The sequence below is a fragment of the Electrophorus electricus genome, chromosome 2 (genome assembly GCF_041902795.1).
Source record: "Electrophorus electricus isolate QZ-2024a chromosome 2, ASM4190279v1, whole genome shotgun sequence".
Taxonomy (NCBI): domain Eukaryota; kingdom Metazoa; phylum Chordata; class Actinopteri; order Gymnotiformes; family Gymnotidae; genus Electrophorus; species Electrophorus electricus.
The window spans coordinates 10,557,871-10,580,443 of NC_137498.1; the positions used below are offsets into that span (position 1 = coordinate 10,557,871).

A 22,573-nucleotide genomic window follows, 5' to 3' on the forward strand; every position below is an offset into this window, starting at 1 on the left:
GAGATCACCTCTAAAATCCTCATTGTCAGACCTAGCTACCATATATTGTACATTCTTATATGGAGTAAAACATTTTGAAGTCTGATGTCTGACTCAGTTGCTCAAATGGACAAACGACAATTGCATACATATTTTTACAAATATGGCCCCTCCACTTACTGGCTTAGAAGCAGTGTTACTGTGATTCTTGTTACGTTCCAATCAGAGGGTTTTCAGTGTCACACTCCAAATGGAGCGTTAGGAGAAGTTTCTCAGAATCCCTTGTGAATCAATGACAAAATGGATGCAGAAGCAAGGGGGAAGAGTTCAATCACTACCCTTTGTAACTCAGATTCTTATTACTTTATTTGACACCAACCCAGAGGCAATACATCTAATTTGGACCCTAACAGACTCAGATGGGCCTGGATATTGCACCAACTGCTGTGATCAGATCATTAAAATGAGTGGACATACAAGACAACACACCGGGAATACACACCTCAGGACAAGACTAGGACCTCTAAAGTTGGACTAGACATTAATTGCTTTTTTTTAAATTTTTTTAAAAATGTATTTTTCTCTTTACATTGTTATTATTGTGGCGACCATTGTTGGCCAGAAGAGGATGTCCCCCTCCTCCCTTTGAGTCTCGGTTGTTCATGCTCTAGGAAGTTTTTCCTTGCCACTGTCACCCTTGGTTTGCTCACTGGGGGCTTGTACTTGGACATTTGTAAAGCTGCTTTTTGATATCATCTACTGTAAAAAGCGTTATATAAATATTGATTTGATTTGATCTGAAACAACTCCAAAACTCAGTCTCCGGTCAGTCAGAGAGTTTGGAGGTTAATGTACATTTGTCACATTGCCATGTCTGTTTTAGAATTATATAGTTCCACATGACTTACGTAATATGTGTATGAAACTGACAAAAATCAGCAACATCCCTAATGTCATAATTGCCCCTGATTTGTGTTAGAGACTGCAATGATTGGTTTGCCAAAACAAATGAAGACCCATTCAAATCTCACTCAAAACGTTTATTACCATTCAGATGAGTTTGTGTACATCTGTGTTCACTGTGCCGTCAGAAATAATCCAGCAGTCTGTTTCTTTTCTCATATCTGGTGTAAGTGAACTGGTCGAACTCTGAAAGCAGCATTTCATTTTTAGTTTGTTTATAGCTAAACAAAGTCCCTTCTGTATGTCTATTGCTGACTAAATTAGCACAACCTTTAGCCTTTAATTTCTTCTAGATAATACAGAGATGTGACTATATTTGTTGCTAATTGATATGAGAGAGAATTCAGTAGCACTCTCATCATACTACTGACTAGACTGTGTGGGAGACGTCTACGACTACACAGTGGGGTTGGTTATCTTTCCCATGAAGAGGATACTCCTGATGTTCTTCTCCACAATGAAGACTAGGAACGGTCTGCTGACTTCTGTTTTGAAAGGCAATGACGTGAGAATGATTTCAACAGTAGTGGCAGCTGCAGCCTGAGTGCCCTGCTCATCCACGCTGAGGACGGCCTTGTGCAGGACCTGTGGGGAAGGACCAATCTGGGCAGTCATTGATTGACACTTTAAAGTATGTAAGCAGTAGATGCATTAGCTTCTGAACATTCCTTAATGGACAGCAGTTGGAATTTGGCTGCGGCATCTCACCAGTGTGTTGACTGAATGTAAAATCATTGTGCAGTGTAAAGCGTCTTTGGGTACTGAGAAAGGCGCTGTATAAGTTTAACTTCATATCGTATCATATCAAGAGAGGCAAACCTAAAAATTCACTTTTTTATTTGAAACTGAGAGTGCAGTCTAAATTCTACTGGATATTTAAGATGGGCAGTCTCTGCCAAGATCCCACCAAATTTCCCATAATGGAAGAGAATGATCACATCAGTGTTCTTTCCAAAACAAACAGACATCAGAAAGCCATTGATTTTTTGCCCCAAAGACCCCCCAGACGTCTACTGAGAAGGTTTTAAACAATATTTCCCAAACTTATAATGTGACACTCTAGACATGACAGCAAATCTCTTAAAGGGTTTACCACATACCTTGGAAACTGCCAATTTGGCCCCTTTACTGATTCCAGAGAAGTCTGCGCTGTCTGAGAATGCATCAACCATTCCCATCTCCTTCAGTGTGTCCCCAAGACAGGAGGAAGCAGACACTGAGAACTTGGGCATATACAAGTCCAAAGTGCTGGAGAACAGAGATGATCAGTCAGGAAAACACACTCTTACATGGAATAGCATAAGCAAAAATATTTATTTAATACTTTTTTGCCATTGGTGACCTTGTCAGGGAGTAAAGGTTCTACTTTGTGGTAGTACTTAACATGTTTAAGTGAAATTCTATTTTTAAAAGCATTTTATGATACATTACGTTTTGTGGACTTTGTCCTTCCAGTACTTGAGGTGATCCTTGCTGATGTGTTTCTCCAACTCCTCCATTTTTCCCTGGTCAGGCAGGATGATCATCATGGAGGCGTTTCCATTATATGGCAGCATGATAACGGACGTAAAGTTGCCCTGGTCATAGTAGAAGTCATATTCACCATTTCTGTTCATCATATCCACAGACACTGTGGTGTTCTCATCCACATGAAAGTCACCTTTGCTGGTGTCCTCCACTTTAAAAGCCTCTTCCCATTTACCTGAGAGAATGAAATCCAAGACTGGTTACTGCAGATCAGGTGAAATACATGAAAAATTATTTTAATCTCTAGTGGGTTCTACTTGTCTACTCTTACCTTTGAAATACATATAGTTGATGAGCATCATCACAGTGGCAGCATCCAGACTCTTGACCATATCAGTGATCATGTCCTTGGTCTTTTTGGCAATTAACTTGTTGATCTCTTGCACAGCGACTTCAGGTGTGGAAAAGTCCACACTGAAGGCTTCACCTTTGTAGAAGTGCTGGATGTCTTTCAGAAACTTGTCTTCAGGCTTGAAGCCTTTTTGTACAGCTGCAGCTCCTCCTATCTCCAACACTAGGGCATCCTGGCTGTGGTCCAGCATGTGAAGAAGGTGCTCATAGCCTTCATTAACCTGATCAGCTGTGAGAGCACTGTAGTCCAGAGTGCTGAAGATTTGTGAGTGGGTATTGCTCTTGGCCCCCAGGGCCAGCATGGATAGAGCCATGGAGATACTTAGAGGAGAGAAAAAGATATTCTTGCCCTGGGTGTCAGGATGGCTGGCCAGCTTCTTGTAGAGGGAGAAGGCAAAGTCTGCATTGTGGGGTGAGAGTTTGTGGCAGGGTTTGTCTTCTCCATCGTGATGGGGGTGGGCTGCATCCTTGCCATGATGGAGATGTTGATGGTGATCTGCTGAATGGTCTTGATCATGATCCTGGTCCTTGATGCCTACAGTCCAGTCCACTGACAGTATGAGGACAACAATCAAACAGCACTGGACCTTTCCCCACATTTTAGCACCTGCAGAAGCACTGCACAGATTTGAAATGTATCACACGCAGGTTCATTTAAACACAACTGTTACATTAGAAAATAGTCAACACATGGATTTTCATAAGAGAGGTATATACGTGATAGCCTGCATGGAGACTACTTCTGAGTCTAGTCTTTCATTCTGTTTTTAGATTTTTAAAGATGTAATAGATCGCTGTTGAAGTGTTTGTCATTTAGTTCAAACAAGATCTGAGGAAAAAATTACTTGTATCTCCAGAATATCAGTCATCTTACAGTACATTTACTTACCATCCACGTCCTGTCAGCAGTAAACTATTGGGATTGAGTTCATACATTTTATAGTCTGTTTGGTGTAATCTGAGGTCAGTCCTTTAAACATTAACCACTGAGGGGCTGTTTCAAATAGAGCAGGAACATTGCACAGCATTTATCCTTTAGTTAACATTACTGATGCCAAAACCCTGTACGCTGGCATCGTTAGCTCTGGTATTGATTCCTGTGAGGCTGTGTAGTCTCATTCCAAACTCGGCTGCTGCGGTCTTCGAATACACTAACTGATCTTTGTACATAAGTGCAGTTCTTTTTATCAGCTATACAGGATGGCAGTCTTTTTTCATATTAGCTAACATGTACTCAGTACTTTCAGAGCTCTTTGTATTCTCGGTACCACTGACCTCTCTGAGAACCTTCACACAGCTTGAACGATTCCTCGGCATCGCAGCCAGTTTTGGAAGCTTTTTGAAAGTGCACATTTAGCCACACAGCACATTTCAGTCTCAGGTGTATGGATTTTTATTTTATTTATTTACCTCATATTTCAATTTAAGCTTGTATCATTAGCTCTGCTGTCATCATTTACCATCAGGGTCATCTGCAAGCTCCATCTCTGAGCCTTTATGTGGTTTAAATGCACAGAGTTAGCCACACTGCTAGCAATAATATCTGACTAAATTAGCTTAGCATTTCTCATCATGACGGTGGAGCAGATTGTGAAACATTTTATGTTTGCCTTTAAACGTGGGGAAAAAAAACTTTAGATTCTATATTAGGACATTCCCCTGATTATAGGATCAGATTTTCTGTTTTATTAACTCCAAACATCTTTCACTGGTTAATGCTGGTTATTGTTTTTCTTCTTGAATAAAGAGCATAGATCTTGCTGCATTTCTAGAATCATGCAAGGCAGATGCATCATGCACCAAGCCCTCCACTGAGTCACCAATGTAAAGAGAAAGATCGAGACTTTACGGATCCACCTCGTTTGACACGAGGAATTCCTGATATGCCCAACGTAACTTAGCGTGTAAAACATACAGAAGGTTAGAGTGAAAATAGTAAGACATCTTAAATGACATCACATTAATATTAATCCAGATGGGGTGTAAAGGGAGATATGTTTTACAAGGGATTGGTTGTTCGCATGTATTTATTTTTTTTCACTGGGAGATTTGCATCTCCTCACATCCCTCTTCAAATCAAGCCCAGAATATAGCTCTGGCTTTCAAAATATGACTAAACACATGCCAACCCATTATGCTTTACTGCCTCCTCAACCAGAGCAGTCTAGATCCAGGGATGTTAAAATATATAGCACCAAGCAGGACAGACAAGCACTCCAAAGGGTAGTGCGTTCAGCAGAGCGCATCACTCACACGGAACTTCCTGACCTGCAGACCATCTACTACAAGCGGTGCCAGACCAAGGCCAGGAAAATTGTGAAGGACCCCACAATAGACTCTTCACTCTGTTGAGGTCAGGGAGGCGCTTCCGCTCCCTGAAGTCCAAGACAGAGAGGCTGAAGAGGAGCTTCTTCCCACAGGCCATTCGGGCCCTGAATGAGGGAAACTGATAAACTGTGGGGACCACCACCACCATGTAACATGACTGTATATCTGTACATCTGTATATATAGATTTATACTCAATTACCCTGTTACACAACTGTAGATATGTTACTATATAAAATGGATCTGTACATTCTGTAGATTGTGTACATATATACCCAACCATATACATTGTACATTGTGTATATAATCATAATATACATATATTGTACATACATTGTTAATATATTTTTGTACATACATAGAATATATATTTTTATCTGCATATATATATTTCTCTCTATGCACCCCTGTTCTTTTCCTCAGTTTGGACAGAGCACTCTCCACCATTTCACTGCACGTTATACTGTGTATGACTATGTATGTGACGAATAAACCGAACTTGAACTTGAACTATTGTGGATTTAATTTTAAAATTGAGAACAGCATTGTACACGCAGTGAAGTTTCATTTTCATTTCAGTTCCAACTCACATGTAATTAAACCCCTTATATGTTTTATTTAGTACATAATTATATTGATAAGGATATGAGGCTTGTCTCTTCAGTGCCTGACATGCCAGTATTACTGAGATTTCTTATGATCATGTTCTTAGCTAACCTACATACAAAGAGTCAAATGTTCAAATGTTGTGTCCACTGTTCAGTTGATCCCAAAATTAGCTAAAGAGTATTTGTACTTTTTCTGCTATCTTAAAAAGATCAGGCAAGCAGACCTAAGCTTGTGAGATTTTTTTTTTTTTGACTTTGGTTTGGCACAAGTTCAGGACAAGTTCAATAACCTGTTTTGTGAAACCTGATTTGGTCTGAGAGTTGGCACCGACTATTGTGGACCGTCCTTCATGGTCAGCCAGCATGCATGAAGAGCAAACAAACTGGAAGCTTGTGCCATTACATTTGTCTCCTTGCCATGTCTGTTTTGTACATTTTCCAGTTCCACAGGACTCAGTGATACATGTATGAAATGATTGATTAAGAATTTGAGCAGGAATGCTAATGTTACATGTGACTCTAATTTAAATATTACAGACTGTAATAATTATCAAATAATCATTTATTCAGTGGAACACAGTATTAACTGTGGTGAAAACAGCTGCTGCAGTGTCTTGCTCATCAATATCGAGGACCTCCCAGTGGAGCTGAGGACTGCCTGGTGGAGCTGATGCCTACCTGTTGGAGTTAAATTCTGCCTGGTGGAGTTATGGTGTACCTGGTGAAGATGAGGTCTGCCTGTTGGAGGTCCACCTGATGGAGATGAGGTACATATGGTGGATTTGAGGTGTATCTTAATACTACTTAATTGAAGCACACACACAGTGTCACAGCATGTTTATATTTCCCCCTAGGATAATGTAAGAGAGATTATAAACATTAACTTCCTGTCACACACTTCACCATTTAGTTAACTGTTGGAAAATCTACTTACATTGTAAAACATTCCTTGATGACACTAAGTAGGAATTTTTTTTTCCATCATGAAGGTTCACACTGTGAACTGTTTGTCGTTTTTTATAATTCACAGCCACAACCCACAGGAACATTTCCCCAGGACAACTTTAGCTTAAACAGTTTTCTAGGGAAGGATCAATCTGGCATTCTCTTGATTTTTGTTTAAGGTAACATTAGCTAATGTTACTCCCAGAGTGTCCTTTTTAGCAATATGAATCAAAATAATGATAACTCAGGATATGAATTTTATGTAGAATGTAACATATAGAACAAGAACTCTGAGTTGTGTTGATTGTGTAACACTGAATTTAGCTTGTTGAGATGTTGAGAGAGACAACTGGAGATAAATGTTAGCACTGAATATATGTTTAGCACGCATCTTTAGTAAATCCTTCATACAAAACTGGAAACTGAACAGCAACCTCAACAACAAAAAAAGGCTGTCTTTGGTGCTGAAACTAACTATAATTTAAGCACCATGGGCAGCATGCAGGCTGTCTAGGACTTCAGAACTCTCTCAGAAGTGCTTTGCTTTACTTAATAATACCTTTGTGCACAAGGGACTTTTTGTTACAGAGTAACTGTAAGGAGATTGAGGCCTCTGAGTGAGCCCATGGTCACACATAATTTCTTTAGTTCCGCTACACCTTTGTGGTTTCCCTGAATATATATAAATCTTGGCGGCGGTAACAGTACAGTACAATTTACATTAGTGCAATAGATCATTATGCCTTTGTAGGAATAGGCACTGTATTCACTCATAATTAAGAGAATAGAGTCAAAATGTGGGATAATCAACTGAGTTCTTATGAGTTTACATGTAAAAAAAAAAATTCAAACCACCAATTAAGTTACAATCCAGTAAAAACTGCAATTAACGTTTTACCACTAGGTGGACCCATGCTACAATTTTACGTAAATCATATGGCAACACTGGGATTATAAAATTACAAATGTCTTATTAAGACTGATAAATGATTTTTTAAAAGTCCAATTTTCCTTCTATAAAATTGATGTTTTTTATTGACATACATAATCCATACCTTTAGCCTGTGCATTATTGCATGGACGAAGAAAAGGCTTTTGATATGCAGAAGCTGAAAGCAACAGTACATTTGTGGTGTGAGTAGAGTTCACATCTCTAGTGGTGGAGTGACATTCTTACAAAGTGAAGACCAGTTTTTGACCAACAAACACGTTATTCCTGCAAACAAATTCCACATCAAATTTGAAAATGAATCACACAAGCTGAACATGTGCAATTAAAATACACCCTGTTTTATGTTTTATGCACTGTGAGTAAAAAATTAATGCTCTGAAATTAAATGCTCCTTTAAATATCTGTTCAAACAATTTGAAAGTCTCAGGTAGCCAGTACTGTGGCTGCTGTAATTCCACATGCTGTTGTAACAGATACAGTTGTACTGCGCCTTTAAGAGGGAGCTTTATGGTTATGTAGATTGAGTAACTGAGAGTGTGTGTGTGTGTGTGAGGGGAGAACCGTCACCTTTCTGTTCGTCTTCTCAACACTCCTTTTTCTTTGGTAACGCTGTACGGTGCTTTGTACTGTTTCCTTTACGTATAAGTACAATGATGGCTTGAAGTGGTCCAGGAGAGAATAAAAGTCTTTCAGATTGCCCACACCAGTGTGTGTGTCACTCCATGTTTACTCCACGCATCGCGGTTACCCCGTAGCACCTGTTTCTCACTCCAGGTAAGAAGCGTTACACTGTTTTCATTAATAAGCCTTTGAAGTACTTTGGGTGTCGTAGTGAAATGAACTGACCAAACAGCACTGAGGGAGGTTATGTTGGGTCTCACCCCCTGAGCTTCTACATCGTGTCTCTATGACAAAGGACGGAGCCACTTAACTAAGAATGAGACCGTCCTCACTGACAATGTGAGAATATCTGATAGATCACTGACTGATAAGGAAGAAAGAGGACGTACCACATGACAACTTACAAAACCTACCGCATTTCTATATTTGGTGTGTGTGTTGTGGTTAGTTTGTCAGTTTCATCTGAATACACTTCCTCTCCACTATAAGTGTTCTTGTGAAGTCATTCAGTAGACCGTATTGAAGAGTGTGTACGGTGTGTATCAGCAGTCCTGCTGTAGCTGTGTGTAGTGTGTGTGTAACTCAGTAAGAATGCAGGTGTGTGTTTATCTGCTCCTTGTGCTCCACGCTGCTGATGGTGAGTGTTACCTTCTCTCTACAGGTGTTGTCATCCTCATACATTCATTTGCACAAAGGTATTTATATCTGGGAGCAGCAGAGAGCAGCAACTCACCACTTACCCCAGATTCTGTCTATCTACCAAGAAATGTTTGAAGTCCAAATTTTGCCTCTTTATTTTAGAACAAAAGCTGTTAAATGCTAACAAACACTGGAGGTCAACAGAAACTCAAATATAGTCTTCGTAAATAGATACCCACAAACTTCTCTCAAGCCGGTCAAACCGCATCCAAGTGTTAATAAATGTCTCCCAGACTAGTCGGTGTGTCGTATAACTCACTGTGAACTAGACAAGTGAAGAAACACGTCACCGGGAAGCGACCTGCATGAGGTTTGAGGACATGTAGCTCGATATCTGACTTATTTACAAATCCTATTAGCTATCGTTGCTGTTGGCTTCCGGTGTTTGTTAGCAATATTAGCAGCGTTTTGTTTTAAAGGAGCGAAATATGGACTCCAAACATGTCTTGTCCACCCGAGTTAAGGGAGAATAAAGTAAATTTGATTCTTCGCCGACTTGTTCCGTTAAGTGGCACTGAAATCTGCGCTGTGGTTCGGTCCGGTAGAGAGGAACCGGTGCTAATTACATGCTAATTGCTGATTAGTTACTTAAGACCAGCATAAGGTAGGAATTGTAGGGACTTTAGTAAGACTGACAAAATTGAGAAATAAGAAAAGTACAAGAGTATTGTGACTCTTACAAGGATAATTTTGCTCTATAAATCTGTACATTTATAAAAAACGTTTTTTATTATGGTGTGGTATGTGAAATGTGCTCACTTGTTTATTTCTGTTTGTGTTATTTATTCCTCACTTGTTCATTCTGTGTATGATGCAGCTCTTGTCCACTACCCACTTCTGTATCCAGCTGCCTGTGACAGAGGTCACACCTCATTGTAGTTGATTGTATATGTGGTACTGTCCTTTACATGTGGTGTATGATGTGTGTGTTTGGTGCTTCTGTGTGTTTTCCCGAGTGTGGGTGGGTTTGGGGGAGAGACTACAGAGGATTCTGATCTCATGAATTTTGACATGCCCATCATATCCCTTATTGAGCTAGCAGTCAAACAAGACAGTACTACTCTATATTACCATGGAGACCAGAGGAGGGGCAGAGCTCACTCCCTGCGGGTTAAAGAGCTGGACTGGTACTGAATAAATCCATTTCAATCAGGAGGTCTGCCCCTCCTCTGGTCTCCATGGTAATATAGAGTAGTACTGACTTGTTTGACTGCTAGCCAGACAGCTGTATCCCAATGTGAAGACAGTGTTTGTTTGTTTGTTTTAGCCTGTTTATATGGTTTACCCCCATGTTGCTCAGGGACACTTACTATAGTACTTCCTGACACTTCGTACAGTGTAGTGACTCAGATTAGGCTGGACCCCTGCTCAGCTTTCCTGAAACACAGCACATGCTTAACCATATGGTCAACCAAAGTGGCCCAAAGCTCATCTGTGATGGTTGCTCTTCCTCGTCCTCATCCTCTCTTTCCAATATTGGCCTCCATTGATATCCAACCAAGACATTGACCCTGTGGCCTCTTTATAGTGCTCAGGCTCTACAAATAGTGTAGTGCTCCATGTACAAATTAGTCATAATTGTCTTCACCTATGAGTACTGGGTTTGGTTAATTGATAAATGGATGCATCATTTGCATTTGAGGGTTTTCTATAAGAAATGATGTGTCCAATATAGAGAATTGTGTTTAGCGTATTGAAAAAAAATGTGTTTTAGAAATACAAAATGAGTGTAAATCAGAGAAGGTGCTTTTGGTTTAGTATAACAGGTCAGGAGCTGGGCTACATGAGTTAGTGGTTTCAATTATTGTCACATGTCCTTGTTTTTGTGTCTTGCAAAAAACTGTAATATCACAAAAACAGTACAGTTTCCCAGCAAGCACATCTTCCTCCTAGCAAACTTGGAGCACTGTTTATCAGTTTAACAATACATAACTAATACTGTCTCTCTCTTTCTTTCTTTCTTTCTCTCTCTCTCTCTCTCTCTCTCTCTCTCTCTCTCTCTCTCTGGCTCACACACACACACACACACACACACACACACACACACACACACACACACACACACACACACACAAAACATGCACAGCTGTTGCAGGATGGCCAGGTCCACATCTGAAGGACTTGGAGAAAGACACTTTTACACACACAGTAAATGTACATTCAAAGTGATACTTGTAGATGCAAAAACACCCCCTCCCCCACCCTGCCCTGCTCTCTCTCACACTCACACTCACACTCACTCTCTCTCTCTCTCTCTCTCTTTCTCTCTCTCTTCTTGTTGGGTGTTTGGGCTTCAAGTTCTCCTATGTTGTTCTTCTTATCCTAGAGGCTTAGAAAAATTTACAAATAAAAAATGAACAAATAAAAAAAAATTAAAACCATAAAGACAGTACAGTTTCCCAGTATGCACCTCTTCCTTCTCACATATGTATTGCTAAACTTGATGCACTTTAGCAATACATAAATAACACACACACACACACACACACACACAGACATGCATATGCGCATGCTTCCTTTTTGGGTTGGTGATCTTAAAATTCTGCTGTGCTGTTTCTCAGAGTGGTGTGTGAGCGAAATGTTTACTTCTTTCACTCACCCACGAAGATTGTCAAACAGTCTCCAAATCCTCATCAGTGTCAGTGATCTAGCTCTGGACTTCATGGTTTAATCAGTCACTCACTAACTGACTCTGGCAGCATAAATTCACTCCAGTGACTCCAGTTTAAAGACTTTTCTTATTTAGTCCCAAGTTATTCTGATGCCACCATAGTCATAGCTACCAGTTTACAGATGTGATAATTCCCAGTATGCACCTCTTCCTCCTGACATATTTATTGCTAATCTGGTTGCACTGGGTGCTACGTGGGAAATGTGCTCACTTGTTTATTTCTGTTTGTGTTATTTATTCCTCATTTGTTCATCAATTGGCCAGGAGGCTTAGACAGCCCATGCTGGGGGTTTTGTCTTTTTACAGTTTTAATTTTATTTTGTTGTTGTTGTTGTAACAGTGCAGTGCACACTAGCCTATAGCCTCAATTAGTTACTTTACAGATATCCACCATCATCAAACAGTTGTTAAACAGCTTTTGGCAGCTTTAACAACAAAAAGAACAAAGTAACTAAGAGAAAAGGTGAGAAAATGTTTCTACTTCCTGTGATAACTGTTGGGTTGTGATGACATTGTACTGTCTACATCCAAAGTGGTCTTTACTTTCGTGACTCCTTTAGTGGTTCTGTGTTAGTGGGTGGATTTCACAGCTTCACTTAAGTAGTTTTTTCTTAATAGTATGAAAACTACAACATGATCATAGACTGCTGCATTTCACCTGTACTTTATGAATAATATGAATATCAGACCATCCTCATGTTTACCTGATTAAATGATCAATGTTTATTTTGATCAGCATGTAGTCTAGAGCTCTTCCTGTCTGATCTGTCTAATATTTGCTAAGCTACACATTCAGTTTGGCCCTCTGATCACTAAGTGCAGGAGTGAAATGATGTGACCAAACAGTGCTGAGGGGGATCACTGTGTAGCACTACTTCTTACTGCAGGATCACTTTACTGAGGATGGGGACTGAACACTGGCAGCTCAGGAGGAAGTGATGACACTAGAAAGACACTGTTTCACTGTTAGATTTAGTCTGTATGTGAGAGAGAAAGAAGTGGAGGAATAATTTATTTTGCACTTGAACACACTTCCTCTCTACTGTGGATATTAGTGGGTGGAGAATTTCAGTGGAGTTCTACTGAGAGTTGTAGAGTTCCAGGTCATAGTTGTGTGGTGATTCCCACAAACAGATTGTAGTCTGGGCTGCAGTTTTCAGAGTGTTCCTGTAGTTTTGTAGAGTGTATAAGATGTATAGCAGCGTTACTGCTGTAGCTGTGTGTAGTGTGTTGTGGAATGCAGGTGTGTTTTTATCTGCAGATGTGTTTTTACTTCCTTTTTGGTAATGATGTGCAGACGAAGTCCTGTGAAGTGTTTGAGGTTCTTCCTTATTGTACTGCTGAAGGATTCGAAGCTTTGGAGCATTGAAAGCTGGTGACAAAACAGCGACACCTGGTGGTTCTCAGAAATTATAGCAGCCATGGATTCAAAACTGCGCAATACAACACTCCACCGCCTTCATATTTCATTAAAAAAATAATGATCAGTAATGATGTTTAGTAATTAAATTCTGCAATAATTAGTTTAGAATCATTGTTTCCCTTTTTATGTGAAAACATAATACAAAACTATACTGGGAGACAACAGGTTGACGTTATGAAACATTTACTCTCCCCTTTGGCTTCTATAATTTGCACATTTCCAATTTTTTAGTAAAAAGATAAAGCTTCTAAGTTATAGGAGAGTGCCAAACCTATGAAACAGTCTCAACCTCATCCTGTGTATCTGTGATGTTTGAAGATTCAAACAAGATTAGTCACATGTTATTAGTAACTTTAGTGGTAATGTTAGTGGTTATATTTACTTTAGTGGTTATAGTAACTTTAGTGGTATTAACTTTAGTGGGAGGGGAGAGGGAGAGAAGGAAGGAGGGAGGCAAAGACAATCAATAATCATTATAATCAGATATTTACATCTTATATCTTGATGGTCATGCATCCATCATACCAACATCTATTGGGAAATCTCTTAGTGATTTCCAGTACCATCATCAGTTGGCTGGTACCATCAGTACCATCAGGTGACTGGACCTGGAGCAATTAAGTATGCCATATATAATAATAATGGAGTATGTCATATATAATAATAATAACGGAGTATGTCATATATAATAATAACCATTTTACATGTACTTGTGCAGCCATGTTTAATACTGAAGGCCTTTATCTGGTGTGTTTCTGCAGGCTGCATGCTAGTAGGGAATCGGAGGACAGACTACATCACTGCATACACAGGAGACTCAGTACTGCTGCCCTGCTCCTGTATTGACCCACACGCCAAACCTGAGAATATTACCTGGAGGAAACACAACACAAACAGAAACTCATGGGACGTGATCACCAGTGAGAGTGAACAGTACAGAAACAGAGTTCAGATGGGTACTGCTCACTCTCCAGGAAATCTCTCTCTACTCATATCACACCTGACTGAAGAGGATAAGGGAGACTACAGGTGTTATCTTAACCAGTGGAACTATAAAGACATCAGACTCACTATTAAAGGTAAAACACTGTTTTTGATCCAAATCCAACTGCAAATGATAAATCCAGCTTTAAGGTTTTCTTATGTATCCACACTAGCAAAGTCTTGGTTGTCTGAGTTACTTGTAGACTTTCTGCTGTCATATTTGTTGTTGTGCTGTCATCTGTGCACATTACCAGTAACGTTTAGTTCAGTGATGGTCAAATACTCCTTTAATTGTAACAAATATCTTGTGCAGTTCAAGTAAGAATGTCTCAGGTTTTAACACACATGGCCTGTAAATCGTCACCTAGGCAGGTTTCAGCTCATCTTTCACCATCACCTCCTCCCTGACATCGCGGTTCCCATGGAGATGCTTTCCCGCGTGCTTTGTTTAGGTGTTCCTAGTTCTGTTCGTGCGTGTCCGGTGCTTCTTTGTTTTGGTTTTTCTGTTCCGACCCCTCGTTTGGTTTTCCTGTCACTGTTTTCATCTTTGTCTAGTTTGCATTCGTTAATCTTTGTATAAATATCCCTTGTTTTAGCGTCTTGGCTGTGGGTCTTTGAATGTGCGCTCTCTCGTCCTCCCGTGAGATTATTGTTGTTTGGTAACGTTATTCGCCTGCTCGTTATTCTAGTGTTTACTGTTTAACTTCCTTCTTGGTAATGATGTGCAGACGAAGTCCTGTGAAGCGTTTGAGGTTCTTCCTTATTGTACTGCTAAAGGATTCGAAGCTTTGGAGCATTGAAAGCTGGTGACAAAACAGCGACACCTGGTGGTTCTCAGAATTTATAGCAGCCATAGATTCAAAACTGCGCAGCACCATAAACAATACAACACTCCACCGCCTTCATATTTCATTAAAAAAAAATTGATAATCATTAATGTTTAGTAATTACACTCTGCAATAATTTGTTTAAAATCATTGTTTCCCTTTTTATGTAAAAACAACAGGTTGGCGTTATGAAACGTTTATTCTCCCTTTTGACTTCCACGTTATAGGACAGTGCCAAACTTATGAAACAGTCTCACCCTCATCCTGTGCTTCAATGACGTCTGAAGCTTCCACCATCAGTAGTCACGTGTTATTAGTAACTTTACTGGTAATAGTAACTTTAGTGGTAATAGTAACTTTGATACAAAAAGGGAAAAATGCGGGAAATCTGCTTACGGTAGTGAGTAATTTCATGTTGCACCCACTAATCTATATTATATAGATCTGTCATTTAGATCAATGTTTGTGTCAAATTCATGCAGTTGAAATTCACTAGAGGAAAACTAGAGGACTGGGCTTTACTTGCATCTTTCTGAAAGAAAAAAAAAAAGCTGCTATCTTTATACTCGTTTATAACACAATGTCTGAAAAACCAGACTAACCAGACTGATTTTGCTCCACCCATGTGAAAACATTAGCGAGGTGGCAGTTAGATGTGACCGAAGTCTTAATAGGAATGTGATGGGAATGTAATTAGAATGCGAATCTAATTGGATCATCTCTGTAAGGTCCCATTTCTGTTAGAATGGATCCTACTCAGACCTTTGCCTGTATAGACAACACCAAACCCCTCACTAAACACAGACACTCAATGAGATGAGGTGGAAAACTGAACAAAGACGAGCACTGCAAGAATGTGATCAGTAGCATGTGTTGTATGTGGCACAATATATATATATATATATATATATATATATATATATATATATATATATATATATATATATATATATATATATATATTGTCTGATCTTTCTGTGACTGGTAGAATGGCGTGGCATTAGAGATCAATCAACATTTTATTAGTAACAAAATAAAACACCTTATTTATAGACCAGGCCAGAACACTTTCAATACAGTGTCAGGACAATCATTGTCAAAGCGTTCATTTATAACAGAGCCATATGGGAGTTTTCATTTCAGCCTCTCCAGCCAGTGTCAAGAACAGGAAGGTACTACGTGGTTTGAGGTGTTCACATCTGCTCAGTTTTCCTAGTAACCTCATGTCCCACAACCGCCTTCAGTCCGTGATTGCAACTCCCGTCTTCCCCGGCACAACCTCACCAGATCCTCATCACCAGTTTACTAGTGCCACCTGTGTCTCATCTTTGCTACGCTATTTATTCTCTCTGGTTCCGTTCTTTCCCTGCCAAGTATTATTGCTGTTCTATTGCGTGTACTGAGCAATTCCCTGGCGTGTGTATATCTGGCCATTACCCACGCCTGTTTCGCTTTACAATTGTTGCTTATTCCGCTACAAATAAAACTCGGCTGTTCGCAAGCATCTGGCCTGTTCTAAGATGACACACCTCACTTGGTAAGCAACATCTAATCATTAATGTTATATGCTGGACATGCCAACCCGTTCTGTCTCTGCGGTCTGACGCTGTGGCGGTATTGATCATCAGCCCCGATTTTCTTCTGGGGGTATTGGGGTGGTTATAGTGGCTGTCCTCATTCCCAGCCAGCTCTGTCTCCTGGGGGGTCCAGTTATGTTATTTTAACTGCAAACATATTTAAAACTTGTAAAAAAAACAAAAACAAAAACAACCCAACAACAACAAAAAACCTATAGCCCTTGAAAGAAGTATGTCACCTAATCAACTGACAGTATTGTGTTGTTTGTGTTGTGAAGAGAAGACTGTATGACAGCTGTCTGTCAGAATCAGCCTTTATAAAAGTGTATTTAGGTTTGTGTTAGCTGTTATGAAGGATTTATGAAGAACACTCTTAAGAAATGTGTTAGTAAATTTGAAATGAAGATTTTGATCAAATATTAAAAAATTGTTACACTGGTACTTAACAAACAAAGCTCAAATTGTTACCTAAATGGAGCAACCAAATTGCTCAGTTATAACTATCATTGTTATAAGGAGAGTGAATGTCATTAGAACAATGCTAAAAATCATATAATATTAAAGTAAATATTTATTAATCTAACAAGCAAATGTGGTGGAGTCTGACAGTGGGGTGTGTTTCTATAGGTTGCGTATTGGAACACAACAGGGAGACAAAACGCATCAATGCACACACAGGAGACTCAGTACTGCTACCCTGCAGCTGCACAGACCTACACGCCAAAGCTGCAAATTTCACCTGGAAGAAATACAGCCCAAAAAGAAAAACATGGGATGTGATCTCCAGTGAGAATGAACAGTACAGAAACAGAGTTCAGCTAGGTACTGCTCACGCTCCAGGAAATCTCTCTCTACTCATATCACACCTGACGGATGAAGATGAGGGAGATTACGATTGTATGCATAAGGAATATGAACAACTATACATCAAACTCACTTTTACAGGTAAGTAACTTAGATCCATATTCTTAGTGCATTGATAGTCTCATAAATAAACTGAACTTTAGCAAACTAGTGTTACATTATACCTGTAGCACCTGTTACACCTAAAGAGCACTCTTAGACCATCAAAGGCTGATATACTGGACATAGTATGAATGCTACAGGTCACTTGGGTAGTGTTTTCTCACTGATGTGGCTTGGTGTGATGGGACAGGTAAGGCCAGATGCTCGCGGATGTAGAGAAAAATTTATTTTGTTTCGACTTTTGATGGGTGAACAGACCAGGGTCAAAACAAGGAAAGCCAAGGCAGGGCTAATCCAAATCATACAGGTAAACAGTCCGAGTCCAACAACCAAAGACCAATAACAAACCAAGCAAACTATACAAAAGGGGTAGGAAAAAAATCAGTAGTCTGGAGAACAAAAAACACAATCGAAACACAGGAAAGCAATCAAGGAAATAACGCTCGGTATGCACAGTCAAAACTAGTGGCAATACCTCGCAATGCTGGTGAGGTCTAAACAGGTTTATATACAGGTGGGAAGTAGAAAACAGGTGCTGTCAATATTCTGGTGATGAGGATCTGAATGAATGTGTATGATTGGATGAGTCCTTGACCTTGCGAGGAATGGCATGTTGGGTGTTGTAGTGTGCTTGGAGTTCGGTCGATGTGACACTTGGTATGTGTTTGTTTGCAAAAGGACAGCTAAAACAAGTCCAGGGTAAATATACATTTCATCCATTTTTATAGGGGTGTATTTGTGGTTAAAGTGCTCTTGTACTTTAAAAATACTTGACTGGGATTTAAATCATGACTTAATCTTCTGGAAACAATCCATAATGTCACTGACCCTCATTTTGTCTTTCATGTTATTTCTAAAGTGCATAGGTGGACTATGACAGTATCAATAAACTGCCAGTGTAAAATTATTTCCCAGCCACACTACATCTTATACACCCAAAGTGACAGAAATGTCATGTTTTTGATTCATTGCTTAGTACTAGATGTCCAAAGAACTATTTTATCTATTTTACCTCATAATGACATTTTTCTTAAAGAGTCATGCATCCTAACTATGACCATCCACAAACAGTAAGTAGGAACTGTGTGAACTGAAACCTCAAACTACTGAGGTTGGGGAAATACTGTTTTGCACTGGCACTTTGATATTGTCATAGTCAGGACATACAATTTTGATGTAAAATGTTTTACTTCACAATACTTCACAAAATGACAGAAATCCACTGTTTTTGACTTATCACCTTGTACAAGATGTGCTCCCAGTTGTCCAAATGTTTTACCTAAAAATGTTATATTTTTTTATAAACTTTCATGAGTCCAAAATCATGTCTCCTAAGAAAATACCAGCATAAAACTGTTTCTCAGTCACACTAGTTTGACAAAGGCTTTACCCAAAATGATAGAAGTGATCTGTTTTTGACTCCTTCCGTAGTACTAGATGTTTTCCCAATTGTCCAAAGACACATTTTACCTGAAAATGGCATTTTTCTTCATGTGTCCTGACTATGACACTGTCAATAAAATAATAAACTGTATTTCCCAACCACAGAAGTTTAATTACAGGCTATACACCCAAATTGACAGCTTTTTGGTCAACATACACAACAAATTTAAAATATATATTTTAAATACTTTTAATACTGCATTGGGGATTTTATTTTGACATAATTTGATTTGTTTTGTGGCCGTATCACGATGCTCAAGAGGGATAATTTCATTGCATTAGTGCTGACTCTAATAAAACATCATTACTTGGAAAGTCTTCATTATAAAATTCATTATAAAATTAGTTTTTAAATAAACTTTTAAACATGCACTGATGAGCTTGTTCACCTGCCCCCCACTCAGGTGCAGTCACATGTCTACTAGTGTCACGAATGTAAACCACCCTGAATACACATTTATAATGGGTCAGTACTGTAGCCAAACTTGCACCCACAAGTAGTACTAAAGCAGTACACCATCTTATGCTAACAAACACATCTCCCTCTCCAGGAATCTCAACAACAGAATTTACATCAAGATTTGATGTCAAAACAAGTGCAAAGGCTCCAGCTGACGCTTCCACTACTGACAGTGCAAAGACTCTGACTGACAGTAACATGCATTTACTGCATATCAACATGGTCTCCTAATATCTTAAAAAGCAATTAAAATGCATGCTGTGTAAAAACATAAACACTAACACGCACACAAATACACATAACATTTGTATAACGTTTGCCTTCAGATGTCCAAAACCCTGCTGGTGATCTATTATATATCCTCATGACTACTGCTGTGGGAGCTGTCCTCCTCCTGCTGCTGGGTCTCGTGGGGGTCTTGTACTGGAGATACAAAGGTACACACACACACGCACGCACGCACGCACATGCACACACGCACATGCACATGCACATGCATGCATGCAAGTTGTGGGTCACATAGTCTGGTTTTCTAATGTAGTCCAGAGACATGGACAAACGAGGCTAAGAAAGGGACAAACAGAAGAGAAGAGAGAGCAGGAGACACAGGTGAATGCTCACATACCATCCACTGTAACATAAGAAAAACAACCTCCACATCATTACTGGCACATGTCCTTCAAGGTCAAATCTTCCATGGTGTGTGTGTGTGTGTGTTTACAGGATTGTTCTGCTGTGCTTTGTTCACCTGTTCAAGTGAGTGCTACTTTGTATCTGAATACTGAGGGGGGGGGGGGGGTTCAGATGATACAATGCAATTAGTACAATACAGTTCAAATAAGGGATCACATATCACATACATTACATACATTACACACATCACATACAGCACATACATCACTTTTTTCATTTTTTATTTTTTTTTTAAGTTAAACCATCTTTGGGAAAACACAGGTTGTGAAGTTCAGGTTTTGTTGAAGCAGTACCAAATACCTGAGCAGAGGGTTTTATACAGATAGTGTGTGGGGTTCCCTAGTTGTGTGGGGTCCATGTTGAGTTTCTAATATAAAGAGCTCCTGACACACTGATGAATGTTTTTTATGATGGCTGTTGTGATTTCCAGTTTGAAATCAGTGGAGATGGTGGTGTGTAGAAAGCTCAGACTCCACATCACTTACTGTACTGAGTTACAAAGGGAGATGGACAGTTGTCTTATTTCAGAAATGTATCATCCATCTCTACTGTTTTTTGCATGTTGACCTCCAAGTTGTGTTCAGTGCACCACAAAGCCAGACGAGCCACTTGACTCCACTAGCAGTCCCGTCAGTGTTGCTAACGAGTCCTGTTAGGGTCATTTGCTTGATGATAGCTGGAGATGCACTTGTTGGTGTAGCAGGAGAAGAGGAGGGCTGAGAGTGTCCAGCCTTGAGGAACCCCAGTGCTGATGGATAGGGGCTCTGACAGATAAGGTTCCAGGCACACAAGTTACTTTCTATCTGACAGGTAGTTGAAAATGCCCTGACAGACACAGGGTTCCACTCTCAGTTGTGTTGAAAACCGAGCTGAAGTCTACAAACATGACTCTGTCATAGGATCCTAGAAGGTCCAGATGAGTACAGACATAGTGTTGATTGTGACTGTGCATAGTGCAGATTGCTCTGTAAAACTATATCAGTCCAAGGAGGTGGGAGTGATGGACTTGACGTAAAACAGAACCAACTTCTCGAAGCATTTCATGACTACTGATGTTAAAGCTTCTGACCTGTAGGTATTAAGGCTGGTTATATTGTCCTTCTTTGGACAAGGATTATTTACCATTAAATTCTACCTGTGTTTCACTTCACCTGTGTCCTTATGGAGCACAGCTCTTATCACTGCATTCATATGAAAACGGGTCGTCTGGACATGTACCAGTGATTTCACACCACATATAGCATATTGTTGTTGCCTTTTGCATGATGGTCACAGGTGCATAAAGGTTATTGGTGCATTTGAATTGTGCATTTGTGTGCATGTATAGACTCTTATATACAGTATTTTTTCGAAAGTGTGCTTTAGTGTTTACACAAGTTTGCTAATTTTTCATTTCTGTGTTTCTACAGGAAGATTCGAGTGTCCTATACGCAGCTGTAAATCGAAAAGCGAAATGCAAAACAGCACAAGAACAGGTGTGCATCATACTGAATGTGTCTTTTGTAAACGTGTGTGTGTGTGTGTGTGTGTGTGTGTGTGTGTGTGTGTGTGTTATAACAATTGTTAATGTGTTATTCCTGCAGGATGATGTCACTTACTCCACTGTAGTACACAGTCAGACAACCAAACCAGCATCCACTCCAATGGATAATGCAGATTATACAGAATATGCCAGCATCAAATTAAATTCAAATTAAGCACACGCTCTCACTCACACACACACACACACACACACACACACACACACACACACACACACACACACACACACACACACACACACAAACAAATGCAATCAAGCAAATGGACAAAAAATAAACATACAAAAACATGTACCGCCAGTAAATAGCATGTATTTTATTTGTTTCTTCACTGTAAATGCCTCATTAGAGGTTAATTTGCTGAAAGATGATTTGAATACTTCTGTGAATTATTAGCTTTTTTGCATGTAATTTATTAGTAGTAGTGCTTTTGGCTTTAATGAAAAAAAAAAATATGTGTAAATGGTCACGGTACGGCCCCTCCTCCCAGACGTCTTTCTCTGTGTGGGTCTCTGTGTGTGTGTGTGTGTGTGTGTGTGTGTGTGTGTGTGTGTATTCATTCATATGGCCACGCCCTCCCTGTGTTTCACACCTGCTCCTCATTTTGTGTCATTACTGTGCGTGTATATAACTCTCCTGTTTAGTAGTGGATGTTGTCGGTGATTGACCATGTATTGGCCTATGTGCTACATTGTCTGTTGTCTGATGTTAATAAACGGAACTTTTGTCGGCTCGTTCGTGCATCCTGCCTAGCCTCTGTCGTTACATAAATGTGTATATCATTTTATGTCAAGTGCTTTATTGTTGACTTTAGCCATTACTTCACTGTGAGAATTTATTTCTGTTTTAAAAATAGAGAGGAAAAGCCACATGAGTGTGGTTTCTATTTTTACCTGCTTAAAATGACACATTACACATTTATAGAGGTGAAGAATTAAAATGAGTTTAGACTGTGTACTGAATTACCAGTCTATAGGTACACCTGCTCCATAGCTATGACTGTAGAATTAGTTTAG

General features: G+C 39.5%; 2 protein-coding genes across 3 annotated transcripts; one reads left to right on the plus strand and one right to left on the minus strand.

Moving 5' to 3' along the window:
* Positions 1-1,004: 1,004 nt before the first annotated feature.
* Positions 1,005-3,459, minus strand: LOC145647661 (alpha-1-antitrypsin homolog). The gene is made up of 4 exons (XM_081695475.1): positions 2,741-3,459; positions 2,374-2,644; positions 2,043-2,190; positions 1,005-1,527 (listed from the first exon to the last, which is right to left on the minus strand). The coding sequence occupies exons 1-4, from the start codon at positions 3,417-3,419 to the stop codon at positions 1,339-1,341; spliced, it is 1,287 nt and encodes a 428-aa protein (XP_081551601.1). The 5' UTR covers positions 3,420-3,459; the 3' UTR covers positions 1,005-1,338.
* A 3,586-nt stretch (positions 3,460-7,045) lies between these two features.
* On the plus strand, positions 7,046-22,291 carry LOC145647677 (uncharacterized). Of its 2 annotated transcripts, none has more exons than XM_081695477.1 (9): positions 7,046-8,426; positions 13,828-14,145; positions 17,082-17,399; positions 19,415-19,516; positions 19,650-19,760; positions 19,865-19,932; positions 20,047-20,079; positions 21,426-21,491; positions 21,600-22,291. In XM_081695477.1, exons 2-9 carry the CDS (start codon positions 13,833-13,835, stop codon positions 21,711-21,713), a joined length of 1,125 nt encoding a protein of 374 aa, XP_081551603.1. In that variant the 5' UTR covers positions 7,046-8,426; positions 13,828-13,832; the 3' UTR covers positions 21,714-22,291. The 2 variants fall into 2 exon arrangements, with proteins under 2 accessions (XP_081551603.1, XP_081551602.1); XM_081695476.1 differs by lacking the exon at positions 7,046-8,426 and adding an exon at positions 8,719-8,910.
* Positions 22,292-22,573: the final 282 nt, after the last annotated feature.

Coding starts and splice junctions, on each gene's coding strand:
- LOC145647661 (XM_081695475.1), bottom strand. CDS start 3,419: ATGTGGGGAAAGGTCCAGTGCTGTTTGATTGTTGTCCTCATACTGTCA. Junction 2,645..2,740: donor CAACTATATGTATTTCAAAG/GTAAGAGTAGAC, acceptor TCATTCTCTCAG/GTAAATGGGAAGAGGCTTTT. Junction 2,191..2,373: donor AAGGACAAAGTCCACAAAAC/GTAATGTATCAT, acceptor TCTGTTCTCCAG/CACTTTGGACTTGTATATGC.
- LOC145647677 (XM_081695476.1), top strand. CDS start 8,865: ATGCAGGTGTGTGTTTATCTGCTCCTTGTGCTCCACGCTGCTGATG. Junction 14,146..17,081: donor CATCAGACTCACTATTAAAG/GTAAAACACTGT, acceptor GTGTTTCTATAG/GTTGCGTATTGGAACACAAC. Junction 20,080..21,425: donor TGCTTTGTTCACCTGTTCAA/GTGAGTGCTACT, acceptor GTGTTTCTACAG/GAAGATTCGAGTGTCCTATA.